The sequence below is a fragment of the Nesoenas mayeri genome (genome assembly GCF_963082525.1).
Source record: "Nesoenas mayeri genome assembly, chromosome: 9".
NCBI lineage: Eukaryota > Metazoa > Chordata > Aves > Columbiformes > Columbidae > Nesoenas > Nesoenas mayeri.
The window spans coordinates 7,873,800-7,897,297 of NC_137557.1; the positions used below are offsets into that span (position 1 = coordinate 7,873,800).

At 47.6% G+C, this 23,498-nt stretch overlaps 1 protein-coding gene and 1 pseudogene across 2 annotated transcripts; one reads left to right on the forward strand and one right to left on the reverse strand.

The window, feature by feature from the left end:
* Positions 1-1,642: 1,642 nt before the first annotated feature.
* Positions 1,643-2,694, forward strand: PLAAT1 (phospholipase A and acyltransferase 1; the record flags this gene model as incomplete). Its single annotated transcript, XM_080349852.1, has 3 exons — positions 1,643-1,781; positions 1,964-2,232; positions 2,593-2,694. 3 exons carry the CDS (start codon positions 1,643-1,645, stop codon positions 2,692-2,694), a joined length of 510 nt encoding a protein of 169 aa, XP_080205978.1.
* Positions 2,695-4,605: 1,911 nt separating this feature from the next.
* LOC308043545 (putative cation-transporting ATPase 13A5) lies at positions 4,606-22,842 on the reverse strand (annotated as a pseudogene). Its single transcript has 22 exons — positions 22,795-22,842; positions 21,939-22,011; positions 21,019-21,151; positions 20,238-20,394; positions 19,891-20,029; positions 19,639-19,675; positions 19,164-19,356; positions 18,860-18,917; positions 16,464-16,614; positions 15,141-15,224; positions 13,904-14,060; positions 12,364-12,481; positions 11,620-11,744; positions 11,297-11,471; positions 10,664-10,768; positions 9,774-9,853; positions 9,161-9,239; positions 8,645-9,029; positions 7,078-7,166; positions 6,116-6,196; positions 5,218-5,418; positions 4,606-4,620 (listed from the first exon to the last, which is right to left on the reverse strand). The product of its transcript is annotated as a putative cation-transporting ATPase 13A5 (transcript).
* Positions 22,843-23,498: the final 656 nt, after the last annotated feature.

Below are 23,498 nucleotides of genomic sequence, written 5' to 3' on the forward strand. Positions count from 1 at the left end.
GCGCTTGCGAACAGCGCGATTCTGTGACTGTTGAGCGGTGCTGACCACCCTCACCTCCCCTCGCAGGCTGTGGGGGCACAGGTCAGCCCCTCCCTGCAGGATCCCAGCCTGGGCTCTCCCTGCAACAGGGCCCTGCTCTGCCCAGGTAAAGCACATTTCGGCTTTCCATGAATACACCTTTTTTTCCTAATATCACAAGAATTGCCTTGGCTTTCCACTGCAGAGCTTTGCAAATACTTCAGAAACAGAGGGGGGGGCGATACAGAAAGCAGAATTGCAATTCAGTGCTTCACCAATTAACTATTTCATGCCAACAAAAGCCAGAAAGATGACAAATCTTTTGCTGCTCTGATCAACCAGCTTGCTCACCTGACTTTTGAAATGCTGGGCTTTAATGCACTGCTTTGTTCAACTCACCCAGAGGACAGTTTTGTTGATAGTGAACCCTCCTTGCTAGCACACTGTGCCAGCTGTAGCCAAGGAGGCAGCTGTACCTGCTCAGTTGTGCTCACCTCTCAGCTCAGGGAACAACCATGAGATAGATTCCTCTGATTTCCTGAAGGAAATTCCTGGGCCACAAGATGAAAAGCCATCCTAGAAACCTCTTTGCCCTAAAATGGCCATTGAGATTTACTCTGAGCTCCACCTCCTTTGCTTCCCAGCAGCATCTCCTGTCCCACTCGGAAGGTTTTGTGGTGAGGGATGCTCGCTTACCCCGGCCCCGCACACCGGAGCGCACCCCCGCGGCTGGCGGGGCCCCGGGAGCCGTTGGCCCGTCTTCCCCGGGGGCAGGACGGGCTTTTTGGGGCCGACGAGCGGTTTTGGTAACACCCTCTGGAGCGGAGCCGAGCGGCTGCTGTGTAGGGAGCAGCTCCCCGGAGACCGTGCAAGCGCCGCCTGCCCAGAGCCCGCCCGGCTGCTTGCCATTTAGAGCGGCCGGGAGGAGCCAGGACCCGGAGCAGCTTCCGCCGCTGACCCCCCCGGGGCGACAGCCCGGTGACAGCAGCGGGACAGGCGCTTGGGGTGAGCGGGGGAGCTCGGGGGGTGGAAAGAGGTGTCTGCCTGCAGGATGCGGCCCCCGCCGGGTGCCGAGAGCTGCGCTGCAGGGCTGCCGGCGGCGGCCGCGGGTTCGCCGAGCTCCCAGGGGCGTCCAGAGGCTGGAGACGGGCTCGGGCCCCCAGTTGCCCCCCCGAGGAGCTGCGACCCTCCACCGGAGCTCGCCCGGTGCACGGCCGGGGGCAGACTGAGAGGTACCGGGAGGGTCTTGCAGTAGAACGGGAGGGAGCGGGGTCGGGTGCTGCCAGCTGGCTGCCAGCCCGGAATGGCTTCACCCTTCGCCTGCACCGTTCGGCGGGAGGGGCGGAGATCTCGTTTCTTACCCTACGCCAGCGCGTCGCTAGCGGGCAGGACCAGCCATCCCGAGCCAGGGCCCTGCGGAGATGGGGACATCACAGCTGTGGTCAAGTGCCAGTGGATGATGCTCCCCAAGCAGTATGACCGTGTCAGTGCCAGGCCCTAATGATCTCCCTGCCTGCAATACCCCAGCAGATGCTCTGTGCACATCCCAGACCTTTCCTCTCCACCGTGCCTTGCATTGAGCCTGCTCAGCAAAAGGGGCATGTCCTGACCTCACACTCTTGAGATGGCAGCTGTCAAAGGGTTCGACGCCACCCACCCTGGTGACCCCCAGCCAGGGGACCTGATCGAGATCTTCCGGCCAGCTTACCAGCACTGGGCCCTCTACCTGGGGGACGGGTACATCATCAACGTGACACCTGTAGGTAAGGCTGGCGCAGCCCAGCAGGGTGCAGAAGGTTCTTGGGGTGACTCGGGAGCCCTGTCTCCCTCCATGAACCAGTAATGGACCCTGTGTGTGTAGATGGCCTTTCCAGGAGCCACCCAGAAACCCTTCTGAGGGGCTAGAGAGGGTCTGCCTGGCTCATCCCATCCCTGCCTTTCCCAGATGAAGGGCCCCCAGCCACATTCTCCAGTGCCAAGTCAGTGTTCAGCAGAAAGGCCCGGGTGAGGATGCAGCTCCTGAAGGACGCGGTGGGGAATGACACCTACCGCATCAACAACAAGTATGATGGCACCTACGCTCCCCTCCCGGTGGCGGAGATCATCCGGCGCGCTGAGTACCTCATCGACCAGGAGGTGTCCTATGACCTGCTTGGCAACAATTGCGAGCACTTCGTGACGCTGCTTCGCTACGGTGAGGGTGTCTCCGACCAGGTAAGTAACTTGGGGTTACACAGTCACACTGCACCTACTTACTGTTCCATGTAAGCCCCTGGAATAGGGCACAGCCTGCAAACTGCATGGGGACAGCAAAGCCCCAGGCATGGGATCCAAACCATCACTGTCTCTGGCCTCACTAGAGACCCTGGAGCACCCAGATAGTGCCCTCTTACTGAATGCCACAGCCCAAGGCCAAAAGCCTGAGTGCTACCTCTTATGATTATGGCACAGGTGTCTCTTATTCATTTAATTACCTTGATTACCCCTGCCTGTTCTTCATTAGTCGGCCTGGGGTTTTAAAAAAAAAAAAAAGCTCACAGTGTTTCCATCTTACATTTTACTTTCCCTTTGCAGGCCAAGCGAGCAATTGGTGCCATTGGGTTTGTCACGGCTGCTGCTGGTGCCTTCTCCTTGCTGGGCTTGCTCCGGGGCAGATCCAGAGAGAGACAGTACTGATGGGCCACAGGATGAGCTGGGAGCGGGACAGGGAGCCCCCGGCCGGGAGGGACCCTGGGTAGTTTATGGCCGCAGCTGCTACTGAGACTTACTAACAACTGCGTTGCCCTTGCTGAAGGCATCACTAGCCTGATTGCCACATACACTTTTATTTCATTGCCTGTGATGATTTTTGTGGTAGTCTGGGAGCACTTGCGAGCAAATTCTCCATCCTCACAGCCTCAGTGCTCTGCTGAGGGCTGGTGCAAGGCTTCCTACACACATCCCGTTTTGATCAACTACATCCCGTGGGCTGTTTCTGTGAATAACCTATTTTAACCTGCTTGAAGAAACATTTTTGCTTTCTTTTTCTAAACAAAAGTAATGTGAAGGTATTGCTGAGGATTTACTGTGTGTCCTTCAGGTGAGAGGAGGTTCCCAGGCCTGCCGAAGGGCAGATGAGGCACGTGGTGTGTCTGAGCCTGTGCCTGCAGCACCTGAACTGAGCTGCTCCTCTGAGGGCAGGAGGGAGGAAGGAAGGAAGGGCAGGTCTTACAGGTTCTGTCCCTCAGGGTTTTAAATGAGTGCTCTGGATTTGGCATGATGGTGTTTTGCTCAGTTTTCTCCTGCTGGGAAAGTGGTCCTTTCCCTGGCTCCTCTGACTCCCTTTGGGAGCAGCAGATGCCCAGTCTGGGGGGGTCTGACAAAAAACCCAGCCAGCTTTTTCTCTGGCAGTCATTTGTTCCAGATTGGGGTCACTGTGCCACTGAAATTTCCCTCTTCATTCCTGTAAGTGCATCAGTTGCTGCTATCAGACCTCACCAAGCTTACTAGATGATCTTTAAGGTCCCTTCCAACCCAAACGATTCTATGATTCTACTCCTTGTGCTGCCAGAGCACTGAAGTTTAAAGAAAGACCACCACGGATTGCAAAGGCAACCAAGAGCCTTCGCCCCCCAGAGCTAGGGCCATTGGCTCTTCAGCGGGCAGAAGTTGAATTTAAGCAGTTTGTAGTCCCAGCACAAGACTGAAATTCCTCCAGCCAGCAGGAAGGCAAAGCCAGTGTCCCTGCAGTGCTGTGGGTGACGTCCCTGGAGAATGAGCTGTGCAGCACCGATGCCCCATCTCCAAATGTACAGAGCCCTGATACTTCCTTGTCCCAAAGCTGGTGTGTGTAGCTTTCATAGAAGAAAACTGTTTTGGAAAAGTGTGGTTTATTACTCTTTACCAGGAGTATCTGGCTTAGGTGTTTGGAACTATGTTATTTGCAGATTGCATGTAAGAAAATAAATCCTGTGTTGTTTTTGCCACAGGCAACTGCCTGGACTGTAAGAAGAGATGAGAGCAAAAGAGCTGTCTCTGTAAGAGGCTTGCTATTTCTGTCTGCTCTTAACATGTATATAACAGGATCAGAAGCTTTTTTTAAACATCAGTTGTTTCAATGTTTGAAATAACAAAGCCAAGACTTCTGGTTGTAATTTGTAGTGCCGTCTGTTATTACATTTAAATAAAGTTCTTTTCTAATATGAGAAAACGTTATAATAAAACTGAACCCAAAAGTCCTTTTTTGCTTCTTGTAATCAAAAGTTCTTTCATGGCTTAACTAATCAGCTGAACAACTTTAAGGTGAAAGAGAAAGCACAGAGCGACTCAGCTTCTTGCACCTGTCCAGCAGCCATGCACAAGAGCATGTTAAAACCCCTGCTTTTTGGCATGACCTAGTTAAAGAAAGAAGCCGAGGCTTAGCCCTGCTTTCTGCTGCGTGACCCCAAACCTGGGCTGGGACGTGACAGCAGCAGAGCACAAGCTGGGGGGGCAGTCGTGTGCAGCAGCTGTGCTGGCCTCTGCCTTTGCAGGCTTAAATGGGGCATTTGCTCACCAGCCTGATCTTACAGCAAACTATGAGCTTTAATCTCTCCTGTACTCAGAGCATTATGTTTGCAAGACCTGGCAAGGGAGAGCCAGGCAAGGACAGCATATGTGCCATCTCACATCTGTAATTCACTCCCGGATGCAAAAAAACGGCAGTTACTTCATCCGGGGAACTTGCTTGTTGTTCTTGGAAGCTGCAGCACTTCATTTATCACAGGATTTTTCAATTGTATGTGTGCTCCTCTGTGCAGTCAAGATTAGGTCACTTATTTTGGATTGCCTTTCCATCAAACCCCGTGGGTGCATTGACAGCATCTGGTGCAGCAGTGGCTGAATCATGGAGTGCAAGTGTGACGTGGAGCAACAGAAGCCATCACTTTGCTGTATATTCAGTATTTTTGAGCCTTTGTAGATGTCGGCAAGTCCTGATACCTGCTGTTGCCATGGACTAGCGTCAGGGCTGTTATTTCACCAGCAGACAAGTGAATAGTCCTCACCCATGCCCCAGGGCACAGCCAATGTGAGCCCAGCCTGCCTCAAATGGGTGGGTTTGTGCAGGGATTTCGAACATCTGAATCTGGTGCACATCAAAGGATGAAAACCCAGCCTGTTCTGTGCAAGCCAAGGGAGTGACAGCACTGCGAAGACCTGTGCCTGGCTGCAGGGTCTCACCCAGTCCTCATCACAGTGTTCGTAGGCGAGGTTAATGTAAATCTCATCCATGCTTTTTGCCACAAAGTCTTTTGTGTTTACAGGAGGCCAGCTGGGATCCCTCTGCAGCATCCTCTGCCACTTTTGGTACTGGCTCCTTGACTGGTACCAAAAGCAGCCTTTAATCAGCCACCAGAGGTGTTTGTTCTGCAAGATAGCATCCTGCGGAGTGACACGGCACAGAGTTGGTGCTGTTGCCCTTCGCTGGAAGGGAGGAGCACTCAGGGACAAAAGCTGCCCCTTGCTACACCTGCAACCCCCCTGAGCTGCACAGCCCCTTTGGTAACACAGCTGCTAAATGGCACCTTCCTCACCCACAGCAGGCCCTGCTCAGTTCTATCACGACAACACTGAGCTCAGCCTGTTTAGCTGAAGCAGATAATCAAGGGGCAAGGTTTTCCTCCTGGGGCTGTGGGACAAGCAGGCAGTGCTGCTCCTTGCAGGGGACAATGCTTAGTGTCAAATACAGCCAGCCTTGACCCACAAAACACTTTAGGGCTTAGTCATTACTGCAATATCCAACAGGACAGTCTCCAGCCTGGTCGATTGTAGGACAAGAGGGAAATGGTGGTTTCAAAATCACTGCCGAGTGTCCCTGGGGGAGCCAGGGCAGCAGGCTCCTCCCAGGCAGCTCCCTCTCTTCCTAAAGGCTTAAGAGATGTGGTCTAAATCATCTCTGGGACTGTATAAAAAGGGATTTGACAGACACACATTGGGTCATAAGGATAAAAAAAAAGAAAAAGACCTGAGTGTTTATGCTTCTGGAGGAGGAGAATGTGACTGCAAATGGGGGTAGAATGACCTGACCAGATGCTGCTCCCATTCATCCCAGGGAACAGGGGTAAACAAATGCACTCACCTCTGTAAAAAAAGTTACACAGAAGGTGGCCAAGAGCATGAATAAGACATAAAGTCTCCAGATCACAGGAGTGCAAAAAAACTGTTGGAAAAGACATGAACAGCAATTAGATTTAAATACCTTGCCAAGATTTGTACCTGTTCCTAATATTTTGAGAAGCTGACTAATATTTTCCCAGTGGCAAGCATGGAGGAGGCAGTAGGAAGTGACAGTCACTCCTTGTCACAGAGATCTTGGAAGGTTTGATGCCAGATTCCCCATGCCATGGAGCTGCCTAACTCATCTCAGCTACTTAAGCTACTGCTGAAACCTGCAGATCAGGTGCCTGGGGCAAGATCTGTTGCCCAAATACTTCTGGGAAGTGGCCACTAATGCACAACATGTGGCTCCTCTCCCTCTGGGTATGCTCATCCCAATGCCAGGCCTCTACCTGAATCCATCCTGTGCAGGGTGGCTAGGGACAAGCCACAGGTCTCAGCCTTTCCTGATGTTGGGCAGCACAGCTGGAGGCAGCACAGCTGGAGGCAGCTGCCTGCACTGTGCCCTGGCTGAGCGCCCAGGAGGGACAGGGCGGCCCAGTCCCTGAGCTCATGGTGCTCCAGGCAGGGGCAGCAGCAATCCTGGCCCACTCAGTTTTCCGGCCAACAAGCCTCCTCCAACACACAAAACCACAATCCACTCTATTGTCCTGTTCTGTTAGGAAGAAAAGCTCAGCAAGCTCTAAGCATTTTTTTTCTTCTCCCAGTTTCCACCCAGTCTTTAGAGGTGAGGAGGACTGGCTGGTTAATCAAGCACTTGTCAGGAGGATGTTAGAGAACTTTGAAGAGGCTGCACCATCAGTGTCAGAGCAGCAAATTAATTCCCAAGATAGTTGTAGCTGTAGCTTCTGCTTTGTATACATAGATAAAGGGCTAGCAAAATGTGTAGTATGAAAAGAAAATGTATGTTTCGTTTGCGCTTACCTGTATACCACTGTACACAGCATCAGTGTCAGTGAGGAAGAGTAAGAGGCAGACTGCAAGCTGAAGGGCCAGGAGGACTAAAAATTTACCTAGGGAAAGAAGGGCATTTGTGGCCCTGGGAAGTAAGGGGGTTGGCGACCAAACTCTGCAAATACCCTGGCAGGAGCTGCAAATGCTAATGCTGTGAAACTGACATCATGTAAAATGCCCTTCTGTTTTTTTTCTCCCTGAAAGAAGAGCCATGGAACTGAAGCTAGAAGAGCTACTCCCCAGCACCCTGCTGCAAAGCTCACCACATGCACTGTTTTTTTCTTGAACAAGTGATTTGACGTGTTCTGATTCTTCTACAACCACAGAAAACTGCCTCGAAGGGGCACTGCTGTGAGCCACACCTGCACTCACCTCTCCATGAGTTCAGCCACACACCTGGACCACAGGCGGAAGAGGAGGCTGTTGTTCTGCCGGGCTGCCCTCGCAGGTGGGACATGTGCTTCTGTGACCAAGAGGGCGTGAAGGTGGGATATATCTGTGCCTTCCACAGGAAGAGTTTTATCTGGCTTAGCATCCTCCTCCAAAGGAGCAGGGCGCCACAGAGTAATGGCAAATGGCTCAGAGATCTGGAGGTGCCAAACTCCTGGCAGCTACCGGGAGCTAAGCATCTTAAAACTATCTGGCAAGTTGGGTCAGCAGCTTCCAACACATTCCTGGCAACCTCCTCACTGACAGGAAGGAGAGGGGACGGGCTGAGGGGTGTCAAAAACAAGGGAATTGCCCTTTACTTCCTCCTAGGGATTGTCCCTGAACAGGGATAAAACACAGCAAAGCACATGCAGATTTCTCAGCTGACAGAAGCCTCTGTCCTGTCTCAGCCTGGCTGCTTGCAGGGCAGACACTTTCTGGTCCCACCTGTCTTCTGCAAGCAATCAGTGCTCTGTGAAGTGGGTTTGGGGCCTGTCTTTTAACAAAATACCCAGCAAAATCAACTCTGCTAAGATGGATGAAGTCCTGCCCTCTCATCTATGACCCACAATTGCAAATAAGCTATCAGTCAACTGATGTCTGGAACGGCTAAATCGCCTCTGCTAAACTCAAACAGAAAAATAAAGGTTATTGTGAGAGGATGTTAACAGTGATATTACCAGAGGCTTTTCTCTCTCATCTGTAGGAATGGAAGTCAGGCAAGGTAAAATTGTGAATCTCAGAGGAACTCATTTTGAGGTGTCTATTTCTAAACAAATACTTCCAAACCTCATATGCTCTCTGTTCCAATAATACACTCTTCTGCACTAAATCCAGCCCACCGTCTTCTACAAAGCACACGTTTTCCAAAATAAGATGCAGTCTCCTTTCTCAGCTCTGCTGCTTTTATCTCAAGCAGTGCTCACTGAGCTATTTTTGTAATGAGGAGGTAGGAGCTCACATACACCAACTATTATTTTACATTCGAGTCATTGGTGTGGGTTCAGAAAAATCCACAGCAACCCTTCCCTAGCAACCTCTCCTGCCAGGCTTATTTTGGGGCAGGAACAGGAGTCTGCAGAGTACATGTTACTCCAGCTCTACTCACAGTCGGTGTAGATGGGCTTCCAAAAGGTCTTTCCCTTGGAAAAGGCGGAGACCACAATGATGCAGTTGATAGAAGACAGTGGCCACAGCGTGGTGTCTTCGTAACTGAGGACAGTGCTCTGGGCACCCCTGCTGGTACCGTTTCCCCAGGGGCTGGTGGGGGACAAGGTCTGGTCCTCTGGAGAGAAATGCCTGTACGGTAACACCCGGCACTTTGTTCCTGCTCTCTCCAGCAATAGTGAGCTGCAAACAGCAATTTCCTCTTCTTTCCAACCCAACCTACTATAATAACCAGGTATCACCCACAGGAGAGAAAACCACACATTTAAAAACAGAACAAAACAACAAAAAAACCACAAAATAACAAAAACACAAAACAGCAAAGACCAAACCAAACAAAAAAAATCAGCTTAATTTTCTGGTGTATGCCCAAATCTCAGCTCCCAGGTGAGCAAGGCCAGCAGCATTTGAGAGACACAGCTATGAAGACATGTGCCTCAGGTGCCCGCACACTCACCTGTGGAGCATCCATGCAGTGCAAGGAAAGTGCCTCGGCCGGGCCCTGGCATTTGAGAGTATCCCCAGTGAAACACCTCCTGTCTTACCGTTTCATTTCTCCGTGATGATATTAACTTTTTCAGGAAGGTATGGCATCTTGTTAATGTGTAGCAATTAATATCCGTAGTTAGCACGAGTCCTGTTTGGGGAAGGAAACATTTCTTTGGGGAATGAGAAGAAGCATCTTCGGGGTCAAACTCCCAACTGCATCAGGTTTTTTCAGCTTTGCTGAAGCTGCAGCCAGGACAGCACCAGTAGCCATGCTGGAGTTGCTGGGTGTGCAGGTGTATGTATATATATATATATATATATATATATATATATACATATAAATATTTGTATATGTGGGATTCTGTCCCTGTGTTTTTATTTCAGCCTCAGCTGATGCTGCCTTCTGTCCCGCACTGGGGGGAAACTGGGAGCAAGGTGGCCACAGGGGATGTGAACAGGGGTTGTGTGTGGAAGAAGGGAGGGTGGGAAAGATGGGTCTGGAGCAGCACTAGCTGGGACAATTGCACTTCAGAGAAAACACATTATTGGACTGGTTCGAGAAGAAAACAAGAAGACCTTACTTGAGTTTCTGAAATCCTTCAACAAGGCAGGACTTCTGGCCAGAAGACATCCTAGCAAAGACAGCCGCGTTCACCAGTATCTGCAAGAAAGAGCAAGAGGCTGCCTTGGGGAGGCATTTGTGCCTCCATCACTCCACCAAGGCAGGATCAGGCATCCCTGATGGGTGCCTGACACATTTGTAAAACCCTCTAATCCCACCTCCAAAACACTATCATGGTTTAGCTACCCTAAGGGATCAGGTTTCCTCTAATATCAGATTTATCTTGCTCTGGTTTTTTCCTTTCCCTCTCTGCAGGAGGTGCCAGCGATCACCATGAGCTCTGTGGCAGCTTTAGAGCAGCAAGGCGTTGTGAGTGTTTCACAAGTGCAGAACAGATGGTTGATGACAGCAGCAATAACACTGCTCAGCCTGAGGTTTCTCCTACCTGAAAATCTGGCCAGCGGATATAAAATCCAAAAATCTGTCCCAGCACCAGCTGTTTTAGGGACTGGGTGACAGGAGTTGAAGATTTCTTCTGCTAGATGCGGGTATTTCATGTTCCTGATGCCCCTGCTGAGTAGAGGCCATTGCCAGCTATGGTAGTGGCACATGGGAAGGGGGTTGATGGTTTTAATTAACCTGAAATTGGGAAGACAACCACAGAGTTACTCCACTGCACAGCTGCTCACAGCACCACAGCCACCCCAGTCATTTGAGGTCTTAGAAGATGCTGAAAGCAAGCTGTTTGGGTTAAACGTGCAGCATGCTGGGAGGCTGCCTGGAGGTGTCAAAATGTGTAGTGACAACATTACAGCTACCAACAGAAAAAACCCTTTCTCAAGCCAGAACACAACCATCACTTAATAAAACAGGGAGGGCAAGTAAGTGCTTTGTTTCCTCTGAACTTACTTTTGTCAGAAAGCTGTAGAAGTGCTTTAGAATAACCTGATAGGACTTTCCATTCATTGCAAAATGGTAGTTTCAGATTTCTCCTTCCAAGGTGATCTTTTCCTCCTATTAGCACATACCTCATAGAAATGAGACAGTATTTATTCTCAGAGAGAGGCCATAAGATGGCATTTAATTTCCACTTCATCAGCCTCCCACCAGGCAATCAGGGACACAGCTTTCTGCAGTATCCTTTTGTAAAGCTTTACACCTGGCAGTACTTGATATTCTAGCGGTGTTTCTGCATGTAACTAATGCCTGTTAGATACAGGCTACTAGTTTAGATGCTGAAGTTTAGTCCAGCAAATAGTCACGCTGACAAGTATGTATAATTGCATTAATTCTGCACACTTCAAGCATGATTGAAGTGGCCATTGCGTCTGCAAAGCCTTGCCAGTTATTCATGTAGTTATTTTGCATGTTGCCCTGAGCAAAGGACCACTGGACCACTCCACACCTCCATATACCCTGGGGTAGATACACACTAGCCCCTAGGTTTCCTCTATCGCTCAGAGCTACTTCCAAATCCCCAACAAAAAGCCAGATATTAGACATTTAAAGCTTTGTTAATCCCCCCAGCACCCAAAAGCAGCCATCCCTGGCTGTGCTTACACAAGGAGCAGCTGTGTTTGCTTTGCAGCCTTCTGCCAATTGCCAGGCAATGGAAGCTGGAGTGGAGCCCTCTAGTTGGTTTGCACTGATGAGGATGACTTTGCCACGTGTGTGAATCATACCCGTGGCACCATGACAGCTGTCTGCAGGTTGTCTCCTGCAAGGATAATACAAAGGCAGGCTTTTCACATCTGCCATAGCACAGTGGCAGCCCAGGATGCCCATGGGTGGGCAACGGAGGATGCTGGAGGAGTGAATCTCTCTCCTGGGTAGCCCACAGCCACGGGAGGAGCCTGCGGGGTTACCTGTGACCATCACGCTTCTAATGCAGGCAGCAGCCAGCTCTTGTAGCACAGGCTTCATCTCCTGCTTCAGGTAGCTCCCCATCACCAGGAGGCCCAGGAACACCAGCCCAGACTCTGCCTTCTCTCTTGGAGCAAGGACAGAAACACAAGTGCTGTTTCCCATGAGTGGCACAGAGAGAGAGAGAGAGACTCTCCCTGTGGTTTTTGTTCAACAGGAAAGCCATTTTTGGTGGGAAACACGCTTCCTCTGCAGCGAAACATGACTGCTACGAGTTCAAGGCAAGCAGTGCTCAACAAGCACCAACATTTCTGCAGCTTCAGCCGAGCTGTTGGTCCCTGGGAAGGAGCAACACAGCAGAGACACATGTGCAGGGAGATGGACAGGGATGTGCAGGAACTGGCTGGCTGAAACCTGCAAATTACAGTATACAGAATTATTTTCTATTGCAGTCCCAATACGTTGCTATATTAAAGCACAATAATGAGCTTTCATTACGCTTCAATAACAGCTTCTGAATTTCAGCTCAGTGAGCCTTGCAAGAGCAGTAGTAAAGCTGGCAATTAACAGTGTAATCGGCATCTGCTGAGTAGAAGGTGTTAGATGGTGCAGCTTCCCAGTAGGTTCCCTTTGGTAGGAGAGGAGGGGAAGGTTTGGGGCAGGGGAGGTTGGTTTGGGGCAGGTGGTAACAAGCAGATAGTAAAGCAAGCCCCCAGTGTCACCAGCAGCCCGTCAGCACAACTTACTTGTCTAGGTTGCTCAAGTCTACATCTTTTCCTAGGTTTAGTGTTCCATGGGCCAAGGTGATGACTCTGAAGCCTTGGCTTGTATATGACCCAAGCTCCTTTAAGAAATTAGCTGGGACTGTTTACAGGAAAAAAACGTTCATGGTTAGAATATTCCATCCTTGCTGACTGCTTTTCTATGGTTAAATACCTGTCCTCTAAACAACTTCATAGCCTTAGCTACAGCACTGTGCCCTCTCATAGAAGTCAGCTGTTCTGGACCAAGGCTGTGAACTGACTGTTCAAATGCGTGATCTACTTGTCCATTTTATACTTTTAAAATGCATGTTAATGTGCAGGTAGGTAAGATAAATTACTGGGCAGAGGGTACATGATTGGCGTCATAATTCTCTCCTAAGCTTTACTGCATACATGCTGAATGACTGAGGAAGTTGTTTTTACGTTTATGCCTTAATGTGAGAATTCTCCCAAATCCCTAATTTTCAATTCTCTGATCATTCCTGTGGCTCTAAAAGGAAAGAGTTCCTTTTAACTTTGCAGTATTTTGTACACTCTAGATACTGAAATCACAGCTTTACAATGTGATACCTAATTAGTCATTAAGCTAAGTCATTAGGCAGGGTAAGAGGAGCTATTTAGAAACCTAAGAAAGTGGAACATGATTTTGAAGACATTTTTCTTGCTGATGTTGACTTGTTTGGATGTTTGTGTCATTAGATCTTAGGTGGTTCTAAACTAAACCTTTCTGTTGTTGTCCCTCAAACCAATTTTTACCTGCTTTCAGGTCAGTGCCCCCTGAAATAACACACCACAGACCATTGGTACTGTGTTTGCTTGCGATCCTTTTGAAGTACTTCGTGAATGTGACTCGAGTTTCAAGTTTGCAGACAAATTTGAGTACAAATTTATAACAGTGTTCACATACAAAAAAAATCAAAAAACAAAGCCTATGTTCACTTGCAGAGAGGGGACAGAAGTGTTGGCTCATATGTTAATACAAATTATCCTTAATAACAGTAATTTGCATGTCCACAGCAAGTTTCCCATTGCTGAGCTTTAAAGCCTTCGCAAGCTGGGTCAGTAACTCAATCCTGGACTTACAGGGCAACAAATTAGCAGGAAATTTAACAACCAGCAAAGTACAACACACTTACTGTGACACATGCAACTACTATGGTTCCATGTCTGCTCTGGGTATTTTGACATATCGACACTATTTTTGCACTACATCTCCAGCCGATGCAAATCAGCTAAGGGATGTGTAAGGTCTGAACCTCAGGCTGTGTGTCTCAGTAGCTGTTGGGCTGTGTGCATCTTTCACTTAACAAACAAGCAATGAAAACTTGTTTGTAGTATTAACTAATGACTTTTAACAATCCCAAGGCTTGTTTCTGTGAAGAGCCACACGGGTGCAGTTGTAGTGTGGCCAGTGCGAAGGGTGAGAGCTGAAAACCTTTCAGGATTAGAGCCCCAACATAAACTCTGGTTTGAATTAAGTCCAAATAAACACTGTAAAGCTGCCTTTTTCCCAGTTCTACACCAGTTTCTTGTCTGCAAAAGCTGGACACTATTTCTGGTGCTCCTTTCATGTACAGGTCATACTGCTCCCCTCTGATCTTCTGTGAAACAACAGACACCCTCTGCAGCCCAGGAGAAAATGGGAATTGATGTAGGATTGCTATTCCTTCCACAGGAGCCTGGAGAGGTCAGGAAAGTGAGACGTTGTTTGAGTCATTGATTACACAAAGCAAATCTGTTCTGAACTTCAGCTCATTTGAGGCCTTCTTGCTAAGGTGATTTATTATTAATAGATTATTTCATTTTTGCTGCCATCTGGCTATGGGATCAGATCACTGATTACAGTTTTAGGAACCACAGTCTCTCCTACTTTTTCTTCTCAGTATATTTCCTAGGAACCTCAATGTTTTCCTTTACATTTAACTTGTTTTCCAGACTTTGTCCTGTCCTTTGTCTTAATAACTGCTTATTAATCTAATATTCCTGAATTTACAGTCCTGGGAACTCAAATTTGATGCATTACAGTGACATTACCGTGGGAAAAGAGCCATCCTAGAAATAAGATTAATTTTCTTGTTGCCACAGCACTATCTTTTCAGTATTGCTAGCAGAAATCACACTCCTTCCACCAGCAGGGAACTGGCTTGTTCAACATAATGATTTTCAATTGTCAAAACTCGGAGCTTCCCGAGTGTATTTTTTAAGAGGAAGAGTGAAGCAAACAACACTGTGCTTTAGGGTGGTGTTGATAAATCTGGTTGTGGGGTTGCATGACCATTACCAGCAGGACTCATGGACCCACAGCTATGCTGCTTCCAGCTGTAATCCCTTCTCCTGACATTGCCTCCTCCTGCAAATGAACATATGCTTTAGGCATTTATTCTGTTTACATGTTTTTTCTGTGTTAGTTTCCACTTAAGCAGATTGTATAGTTTCATTCTTCCAGCAGCTTTACAGGGTGAGGACTCGGAGAAGTCTCTGTCTTTTATCAGTGCAAATAGTGAAGTTGGGAATTAGGGGCTTTTAAGGCACATTAAGTGTTTCAGATGCCACTTCAGGAGCAGCATCTCCACTTTCATCAGTCTGCTTCTCTGGTCCTATGCTTCCACCGTGTTTTGGGGGAAGGTGAAGCACAGTACCAAGCGTGATTGAAAGGCATTTTGGATCTACTAGCCCAGATAAATGAATAGTGCACGTGCTAGGAATTTGTACATGCTGCAGGTTGAAAACACAGAACACTCGGAATGAACTGGACTCACTCTGCTGGCCTTCGGCCTCAGTCTAACAACACAGATGTCGAGAGCACCAGCCCCATCCTGAGCTGTGCTGGAGTCCTCTACTTCATAGCCATCTGTTAAAGCAGGGGCAGCAGCACATGGGAGCGTGTTTCCTCCTTACTCTTGTAATCCATTTGCACAAGTGTTTTGTAATGATCTAATAGATCTTTCTATCCATCATCAGTGACAGGCTCCCTGCAGCCTTCTCCTTGGCAGAAGCCTACATGGTCCTGTGTCTTTTGACTCACTGAGAGTAAAAACCTGTGTCAAATTCCGTGGTTTCTTTAAACTCAGGTTCCACATAAATTTCATGCCATATCAATGATGAAGGGAAAGACATAATTATTCTTATCTAGCTGGTTTTATCTTCCAGTCACCCGCTTTTAAGACTCTCACTGATGTTCTGTGCAGAAATAGGGTGGTCATTTTCAATGTAGGATGCTTTTAGCCCTCCAGCTCTGTTACTTTACGTGCTGCCAAGGCTCATTCACCCTCACAGTCCCCTTCTGCTGTCGTGTGGCTCTGCCGCTGCCTGCTCTTCCACAGGAGCGAGCACCAGCCTGATGCCTTCCCGCAGTGCTGCTGAGAGAGCTGCCATCTGCTTTACTTATTGATTAATCTCTCTTGAGCAAAAGGTGGAAGCAGAAAAGAAAATGAGGCAGTTAACTGCAGAGACCCAGAACCCCCCCAGGCTAGGATATGCCAAGGTGAAGAGCAACCCCTTTCCTTTGTGTCTCCTCCTGTCCTACTCCCACCCACACAACTCTCCATACTTGTGGATGAGCCCCAAGCCTCAATCTCTTGCCTCCTCCCCCAGTCTCTCTGAGACTTGCTGTTCACTCACCTGGAGGCACCAGCCTTGGATTCTCCATAGGGATGTTCTTTTGCTAATCAGAGATAACAGCCTTTAGCATAAAGGCATAAAAACCTGCCTCTGTGTTTCCTTGGTTGATTTGTGCTCTCTGCACCACATGGTCAACAGCGTGGTGCGACCTCCTGCTTGCAGCAAGCAGCAACCAGGCTTCCCCCTGCCTCCTTACACTCCAGTGCTTCCAAATCAAATTAAGAGAGAAAATGCAGACAGCCCTAAGGAAAATGAGTGCTGGACTATCAAAAAGCAGCCACAGTGCTGCAAACCTGCCATGAGGTTAGAAGATAAAACAGAGCAAATTCCAGCTGTTATCAGCAGGACTGCAAAGGAATTTCCCCTACAGGCATTTGAGCTTGACTTATGAGTAAACCCCCATGGGCTGGGTTGGGGGTGTCCCTGCTTTGGACGTGTGCAGAGGATGTGAGCCACATTACCAAGTGTGCGGCCTCAAACATTTTCAGGTCCAGCAGATCAACCTGAATCTTTTTATCCAAAACAACCAGTGAATGACAGCTCACCAAGGCTCCACACACAGGTCCCCAGGGCAGAGGAGTTCTGGATGGGAACTTATGGATTTTCTGAAATCTGATTAAAAGCAGAAGGTTATTCGGACTGCTTATGGGAGAGATGCAGAGACACAAGTCCTCAGCTAGTGCAGACAGGTGCTGCCCTGCTGTGTTCAGAGGAGCTGAGCCCAGTAACTGCAAGCAACAGGCTGACCTACCCATCCTTCTGATCAGCAGGTCAGAAGCACCCAGGAGGCCAAAAAGTACCCAATAATTAATTTGCACAAGCTCAGCTTGATGTGAAATAACTGAGAAAGCAAAACACTCAGAGGGGCTGGCACAGGAGTCCTGCTTGGCATTAGACAAAGCAGAGAAGACACTATCAGAGAGGAACCAGCTTGCAGCAGGGACCTCAAAGACATTTGGCAATGTGTCTGAGGAAAAGACTTGTGAAGATGCAGTATGGAAAGGGGGTGCATCTGCTTGTGCTGTGCACCCACTGGTGTGGATAAGCACCATCAGCCTGCTCTCAGCACGCCGGAAGTGATGTGAGAGAGCCACGAGGAGCCTGACCTTCACTTCCAGCTGTAGATGTTACATCTGCAAAGCAACAGACACCAGATGCTTGTCCCTCACATCTCGGTTTTAAAAATGTGTAAGCTGGTTAACTCTTATTAAGTTATATCCATGCACGCTGTCAAAAATTCACACCCAAATTTCTTTCTACAGACAGCCTTGAGGTTTGTTTCCTCCTTGGCACCACAATACAGACTGAACACATGAGACTGGGCTGGGTGAAGGCTCTATAATTTCATCATGGAAGCTATTTCCAAGAGTCTGCTCTTCTCACACACATTATCCTCTAATTCCTTTACTGTCATTGCCTCACAGTATTCAGCTTGGCTGACAGCTGGTCTTATAATATGTTTAAAAATGTGAACATTTAAGAAAGAATAATTACGCAAATAGGCTAATGAGATCAATGCAGACAGCAGTAGCTCCTCCTTGCGCTTTGGCACGCCACCAGCACTGGCTCCCAGCTGGGTGCAGACTGGACATGTCTGCAAAGAGAGCTTTACATTTTCATACCTTACAGAAGATTTCAGAAGTTGTTGTGTTTTGGTTTTTTTAATTACATGAATTTATTCTGATATATGGATCCAGTTTTGTTGTGCTGCTCATGTGAGCAGATACCACCTGCAAGGCCAGTTTGGTGGAAATAACTCTGGCTCTGCCATGAGCTGTCTTTTGGTGGACTCCAAACCTGTTCAATGTGCACATATTCAGTGTGGTCTCTCTGGTGCACTGGAGGAGGCCCAAGAAGAGATTGTACAATGTGCCCGCAGCTTGGTCCCACGGGAAGAGTATTTTATTGGTTGACACTTATTAATTTCTTCTCATTAATTTGCATCAGATAGTAATTTTCTCTCTGTCCTTTGAGGAAGTATTTGGAATATGATTTTTCTCCTCTCACAATGAATTCATCCATTCATTAATTACTGCGTGATTATCTCTGTGGTGTTGAAGTATCCAATATATTAACAATTACTAATGAAAACCTAGGAGTAGATATAGGCTGTGTGATTTGTCCCGCCACTGCAAAAGATTAATATTTTGAATTTACTATAACAGGCACTGCAGAGCTGAACTCTGTTATTTTGTTATAGTAATATGAATTAAATAGTGTAATCCTGGATACAGTCAAGTTTAATGTTTCCATAGGGGTTATTTCTTCAGTATTTCAGTGGTATTTGGGCTTGGAATTGAGATGGAGCCTGCCATGGGTTTGAGGGAGTCCCAAAGGACTCCTGAGCTCTGCAGGTTTCATCTGTGGTCTCATAGATTTCTCACAGCATTTACAGAAAGTAGGTGAGATTCAACAGGCACCGAAACCAGCAACACTTAATCTCAACAGAAGGAGCATTATCCTAATATTTAAATGATGAAAGGTTTATTGACTAGATTAAGAATAGTTATTGAATTGTGCTGTGAATGACATAATTGAAAAGCTCTGCATATATTCTCCAAATCCCCTCAGGGTAACTAAAAGCACTCATGCTGCTGCTGACTTGTGTTTGTCTTGAATTAGCAGGGACTTTCATGGCTATACCTGCCACAGCGGTGTCTGAATGCCTTTCTTGGCAGGAAGGGGCTGAGCAGGGACACCCATTGCACTCTACCTCCCCAAATGCACCCAAGCATCACTTGCCGCATGCTGTTTGCTGTCTCTCCATATCCTACGTCACCACCTGCCTCCTAACCAGGCATTTGGGCAACATGTTCACACTAGAGATTAGTCCTTGGTAAATTAAATCCTTCCTTACCGGCTTCCCTTGGAAGGGATAACGCCCCACAGGTCCAGTCCATCTTCTGTCAGCGTGTCTATCTAAATTTAAATAAATATCTGGTTACCCTGCTGTTGCCCACTGCTTCCCCATTCACATCCCCAGATGTCCTTCCCAGGCAGGGTCAGGAAGGCATCCTGCCCACAGCATCCCCCTGCTGCATGGGCACCTTGTCCAGGATTTTTCTCTGGAGTTAGATCAGGGTAGATGGGGTAGAAAAAAAACCTAAAAAACTCCCACATTCCCAGTAGCCCCTGCATCATTCAGTGTCCCAGGTAGCCACTTACTTTTTGACAAAGCAAACGAGGTTGATCCGCTTGCAGGTATTAATCCTCTGGGCTGATACAGAAAATCATCTGTTTCTTCAGCCTCCTTTAGGCACAAACACTGCCTGTTGTCAAGGCAGTAGGGACAGTGGGAGGAACAGCCAAGGTGAGAAGGAAAAGGGCCATCACCACCACATCTGCCACCGACTTCTGCAAACAGCAAGAGCAACAGGGGCGATGGGGTGGGAACAGCCACTGGCGCTGCCACTCGGGGGGTCCAACCCTCCTGCCCAGGAGCAATGCAACCCAGGCTCTGCCTCTGGGGATGACAGTCTCATTCTGCTTTGTTCTGTCCACATCCCCCTCCTCTTTCCCAACCCTATTTCTAGCACCTGATAACTTGATTACAGAAGCGAACAATATTCCAAGGATCTTGAGTGACAGAGGGCTCAGAGCTGGTGCCTGCAGCATGGAGTCATCGCTCATACTTACCTTGTAGGACATGAAAACACACACAGTGTAGATGAGTCTAGACATTAGGAAAAGTTTCTTCACCCAAAGGGTGCTGGAGCACTGGAACAGGCTCCCCAGGGAGGTGTCACTGCCCCCCAAGCCTGACAGTGTTCAAGAAGAGACTGGACAATACCCTGTCATATGCAGGGACAGGAGTTGGACTCAATGATCCTTGTGAGTCCCTTCCAACTCAGGACAGGACATTCTATAGAAATTCTGTAGAGTCCCAACACACCAATGACAGAGAGGCCTATGATGAACTTGAAGGCATCTCTGTAGAGTTTGAAGTTGACTGGCTTGGGGTAGAGGATGGATCTCACCAGGTCACCTTTAGCTGTATTGAACCCCGCGTGAAGACACGTCCCATACGCTGTGTATGTGACACAGCAGCAGCATACCGCGTCAGCGCTGTTCGAAGACAGACAACATTGCACAAGCCTCAGCCATCAGGTGGCCACAAGCACTTCTTGGGGACAGCAGACTGTGCTGGACTTGAACTGCGAAATGAAACCTGTTCTCCTACCAGTCTCTGGGGCTGCTGCTTTCCCTCTATTGGTAAGCACATGTGAAATAAATACCAGTTTGCAGCACAATGGCTCTCGCTGACCCTCCGCCCTTCAGCTTCATCTGTATGACTTCTGTGCTGCAGAAGAGAACGTGTCTCTGACAGTTCTCCAGGCTGTGGGTTTTCCAGAGCATCAGACCTTCCATGAGGTGTAACTGGAATGTTTTCACCTACAAACAACAACATGCAGCTTCACTGACATGGGATTTAAAAGTCTATTAGATTTTGCACATTAAAAAAAGCAACAGTACCCTTTAGGTGCTTAAGCTTGCCTGACTGATTAGCTTTCCTGTGTAATTACACATTTGAATTCATACTGACAGCCATTACAGTCTTAGCTTCGGAGTAATCATATGGTTTCTCTGAGCATTTTGTATCAAGGAGCTTGGGTCAAATTTTGCCATTAAACCAAGTTCATGCCTTGTAGTGGCTTTATGTTTAGGTAAAGCACTGACCCCTGTGCTCATACACTGCCTGCCTGAACAGAACTGCTGCAAGATCAGAATCCACAACCTCAAAAAATACATATTTAGTGTAATTGGTTATTTTTACTTTCTATTCCTGACAGTATATTAATCCTACTTGTTTTTAATGTGGATTAGAAATGGCTATTAGACAATTGCAGTGTTTCAAAATCCCAAGACAACTGTGAATTATTCAAGCCACCGTTTTTCCACATCCTCCTGCAAACTATTCTAATAAACAGTAAACAATTTGCTGCCAGAAAAGATAGAGACATCTTCCTGACAGATAACCTGCACAGGGCCCTAGCATTTCAAACTCTAATGTTGCACCTGTAAGCATCCCTTCACTCACAATGCAGCTTCCATCAATCAGGACAGCGTCACATGGGAGAGAGAACTTATTTACCATCTAAAAGAAACACATCTGCAGGGACTAAGTAATGAGACTCCAGCTCTTTTCAACCTGTAGAACAATACAAAACTGAATTTTACTTGTGCACAAGTTCTGGGCGATTAAAGTCTTGAGGCACACGCAACATTACTAAACTTTGACACTGCCTGGTTTAAGGCTGGTACTTCTCAGAAATGATACTGGCTGAAAAGCAGCAGCACAAAGATCAGCCCTTGTCTAAACATCTCTCTCCAAGTGGATGTCTTCAGTTTAATTTGCTTAGTGTCCATAAAGCACTCTGACCAGGAAAACCTATCCAAGGCCGTTACATGTCCCATCACCCTAGCAATTGCCCATCTCAACATCTTTGCAAGGCAAAAATAGCTATAACCCCTATTTTATGGGCAAGGAACTGAGATGCAGGAAAGAAAGCTCATACCTCAGTGGGAGCCAGGTACCTAGTCTCCTTGAAAATTGCTCACAGGCTACTTGACAAGATTGTGAAAGTAGCCTACAGCAGAGCATGGAAGCAAGTCTCGGAAGGCCAGAGTTGTTTTCTAGTTGCTTGTTTGTGAAATTTAATTTTGCAAGGTGTTCTCGACTCTTAACACAAATTACTAGGTTCATCTGTATCATTATAGATGCCACGGGTACAGATGATAATGACACAGATGCATCACTACCGCCCAGCACAGGCTGTGCCCACGCTTCGCCCTGCCTGGTTCACCCACCTCTGCCCCGTTCTCCCTGCAGCTCTCCCTTCACGTTCCAGTGGTAGAAATCAACAGGATCTGTGCAATTCCTGATACCTTTCAACACATTAGTTAATTATGGGGAAAATGAGACATGGGTGACTCACCTTCACTCGTTGTGCAGACTGTAACATGGGCTTTGTTGTGCTCCTCGGCAAGGTCATGCAGCTTGGTGGACTGCTGTTGATGGCAAAGCAATTGCAGTGTTGAAACATCAATACGCAAGTGAAGCAGTAGGTTACAATTCAGTGATTGTGCTAACATCACAGAAACTGAGCTCTGCTGAGTTATCCAGGGGAGGTTTCACATTGCCTGTTAGAAATCAAGATGTGAGTTCATCGAGTTAACCTAGAACAAGCTGCCATGGGAGCACGGACCTAATTATCTGTTTGCATCTGATTTGTGCTGCTGTATTTCCCTCGACTTTCAAGGGGCTATTCCTGCTTTATGCCAGAGTAAGTCTCATTAACTGCAACATTGCTATCTGCAGTCCCTTAGTAGAGGTTTTCTTTTTGCTCAACAGTTTTATCCTTGCTATGAGGCTATCAACAGGACAACCAAGTTGTAAAGGTTATCTTTACAAAACTGCCATTGCAAGAAGAAAAACAGAAATTCTAATTTAGCTGAGTGTCTGTGTTCTGCCAGTTTTTGCAATCTAACTCAGACAATTACATATCCTGAGATAATGATGAAGTTAACTGTCATTGCAAGGCCATTAGAGAGAATGTCTTATCTTGATTTAAAAGTTGCAGTTGCAAAAAACTACTCCCCGAGTGTGGATTTCTTCATTAGCATTGTTCATGTGAAGATGTCAAGCCAGTTTGAAGAATATCCGGAGGCCCTAAACATTGTAATTCTTCCTGCCAAAATTATCGGTCACATTTTAAACCAGCCTCACTAAAGAAAGCTGAATGGACCATATCTGTTCTTTGTGCTCTGCAATATCAGGACAGACACAAATACTTTAAGTACAAAGGTGCTCTCAAAGACATACGAGTGCTTGTTCAACATGGGAGCGACAGTCATCCTGCAGATATTAGTCAGAGATACAAAAACATGATGTGCAACCAACACACCTGTGCTGGCACAAGCCCCAGCTGTTCACAAAGCCCTGGCTGAGGTCGGTGTGAAGCAGCGATAAAAGCACCATGCACCAGTGAGCACAGATTGCCCCAAGTCCCACAACCCCAGGGGCCTGGGACCTCAGAGGGAATGTGATGTGCATCTCTAACAGCCCAGGGAAAAGCAGAGTCAATTCAAACAAAAGCCAGCTCCTGGAAGGGCGAATTATTTTCCCCTGGGCTGCACTTCGCTACACCACCTTCTCGAGGAATCTTTCAAAGGGCTGAATCTTGCACTTCACCAGTAATTCAGTGCAGAAACAATGATTTCAGTGGTGAATCTGAACGCAATGCGAGCTCTGCCTGGCTCTGAAGCAGCCCATGAATATGATAGTGGGGTCAGTGCACCCAGAGCTGCTGTCCGTTCACCCCTACCACCACCTCTGATCACATCATGCACTCTGCAGGAACTGTAATTCTCAGTGCTGTCCTCTAACCCTTCCTTTTTTCCTGAAGATTAAAAAACATTTACCAGGACTCAGGAATCACTGGTTCACTTTCACTTTTAAATCTTAACAATCCAGAGGAATGTGATACCTGATACCC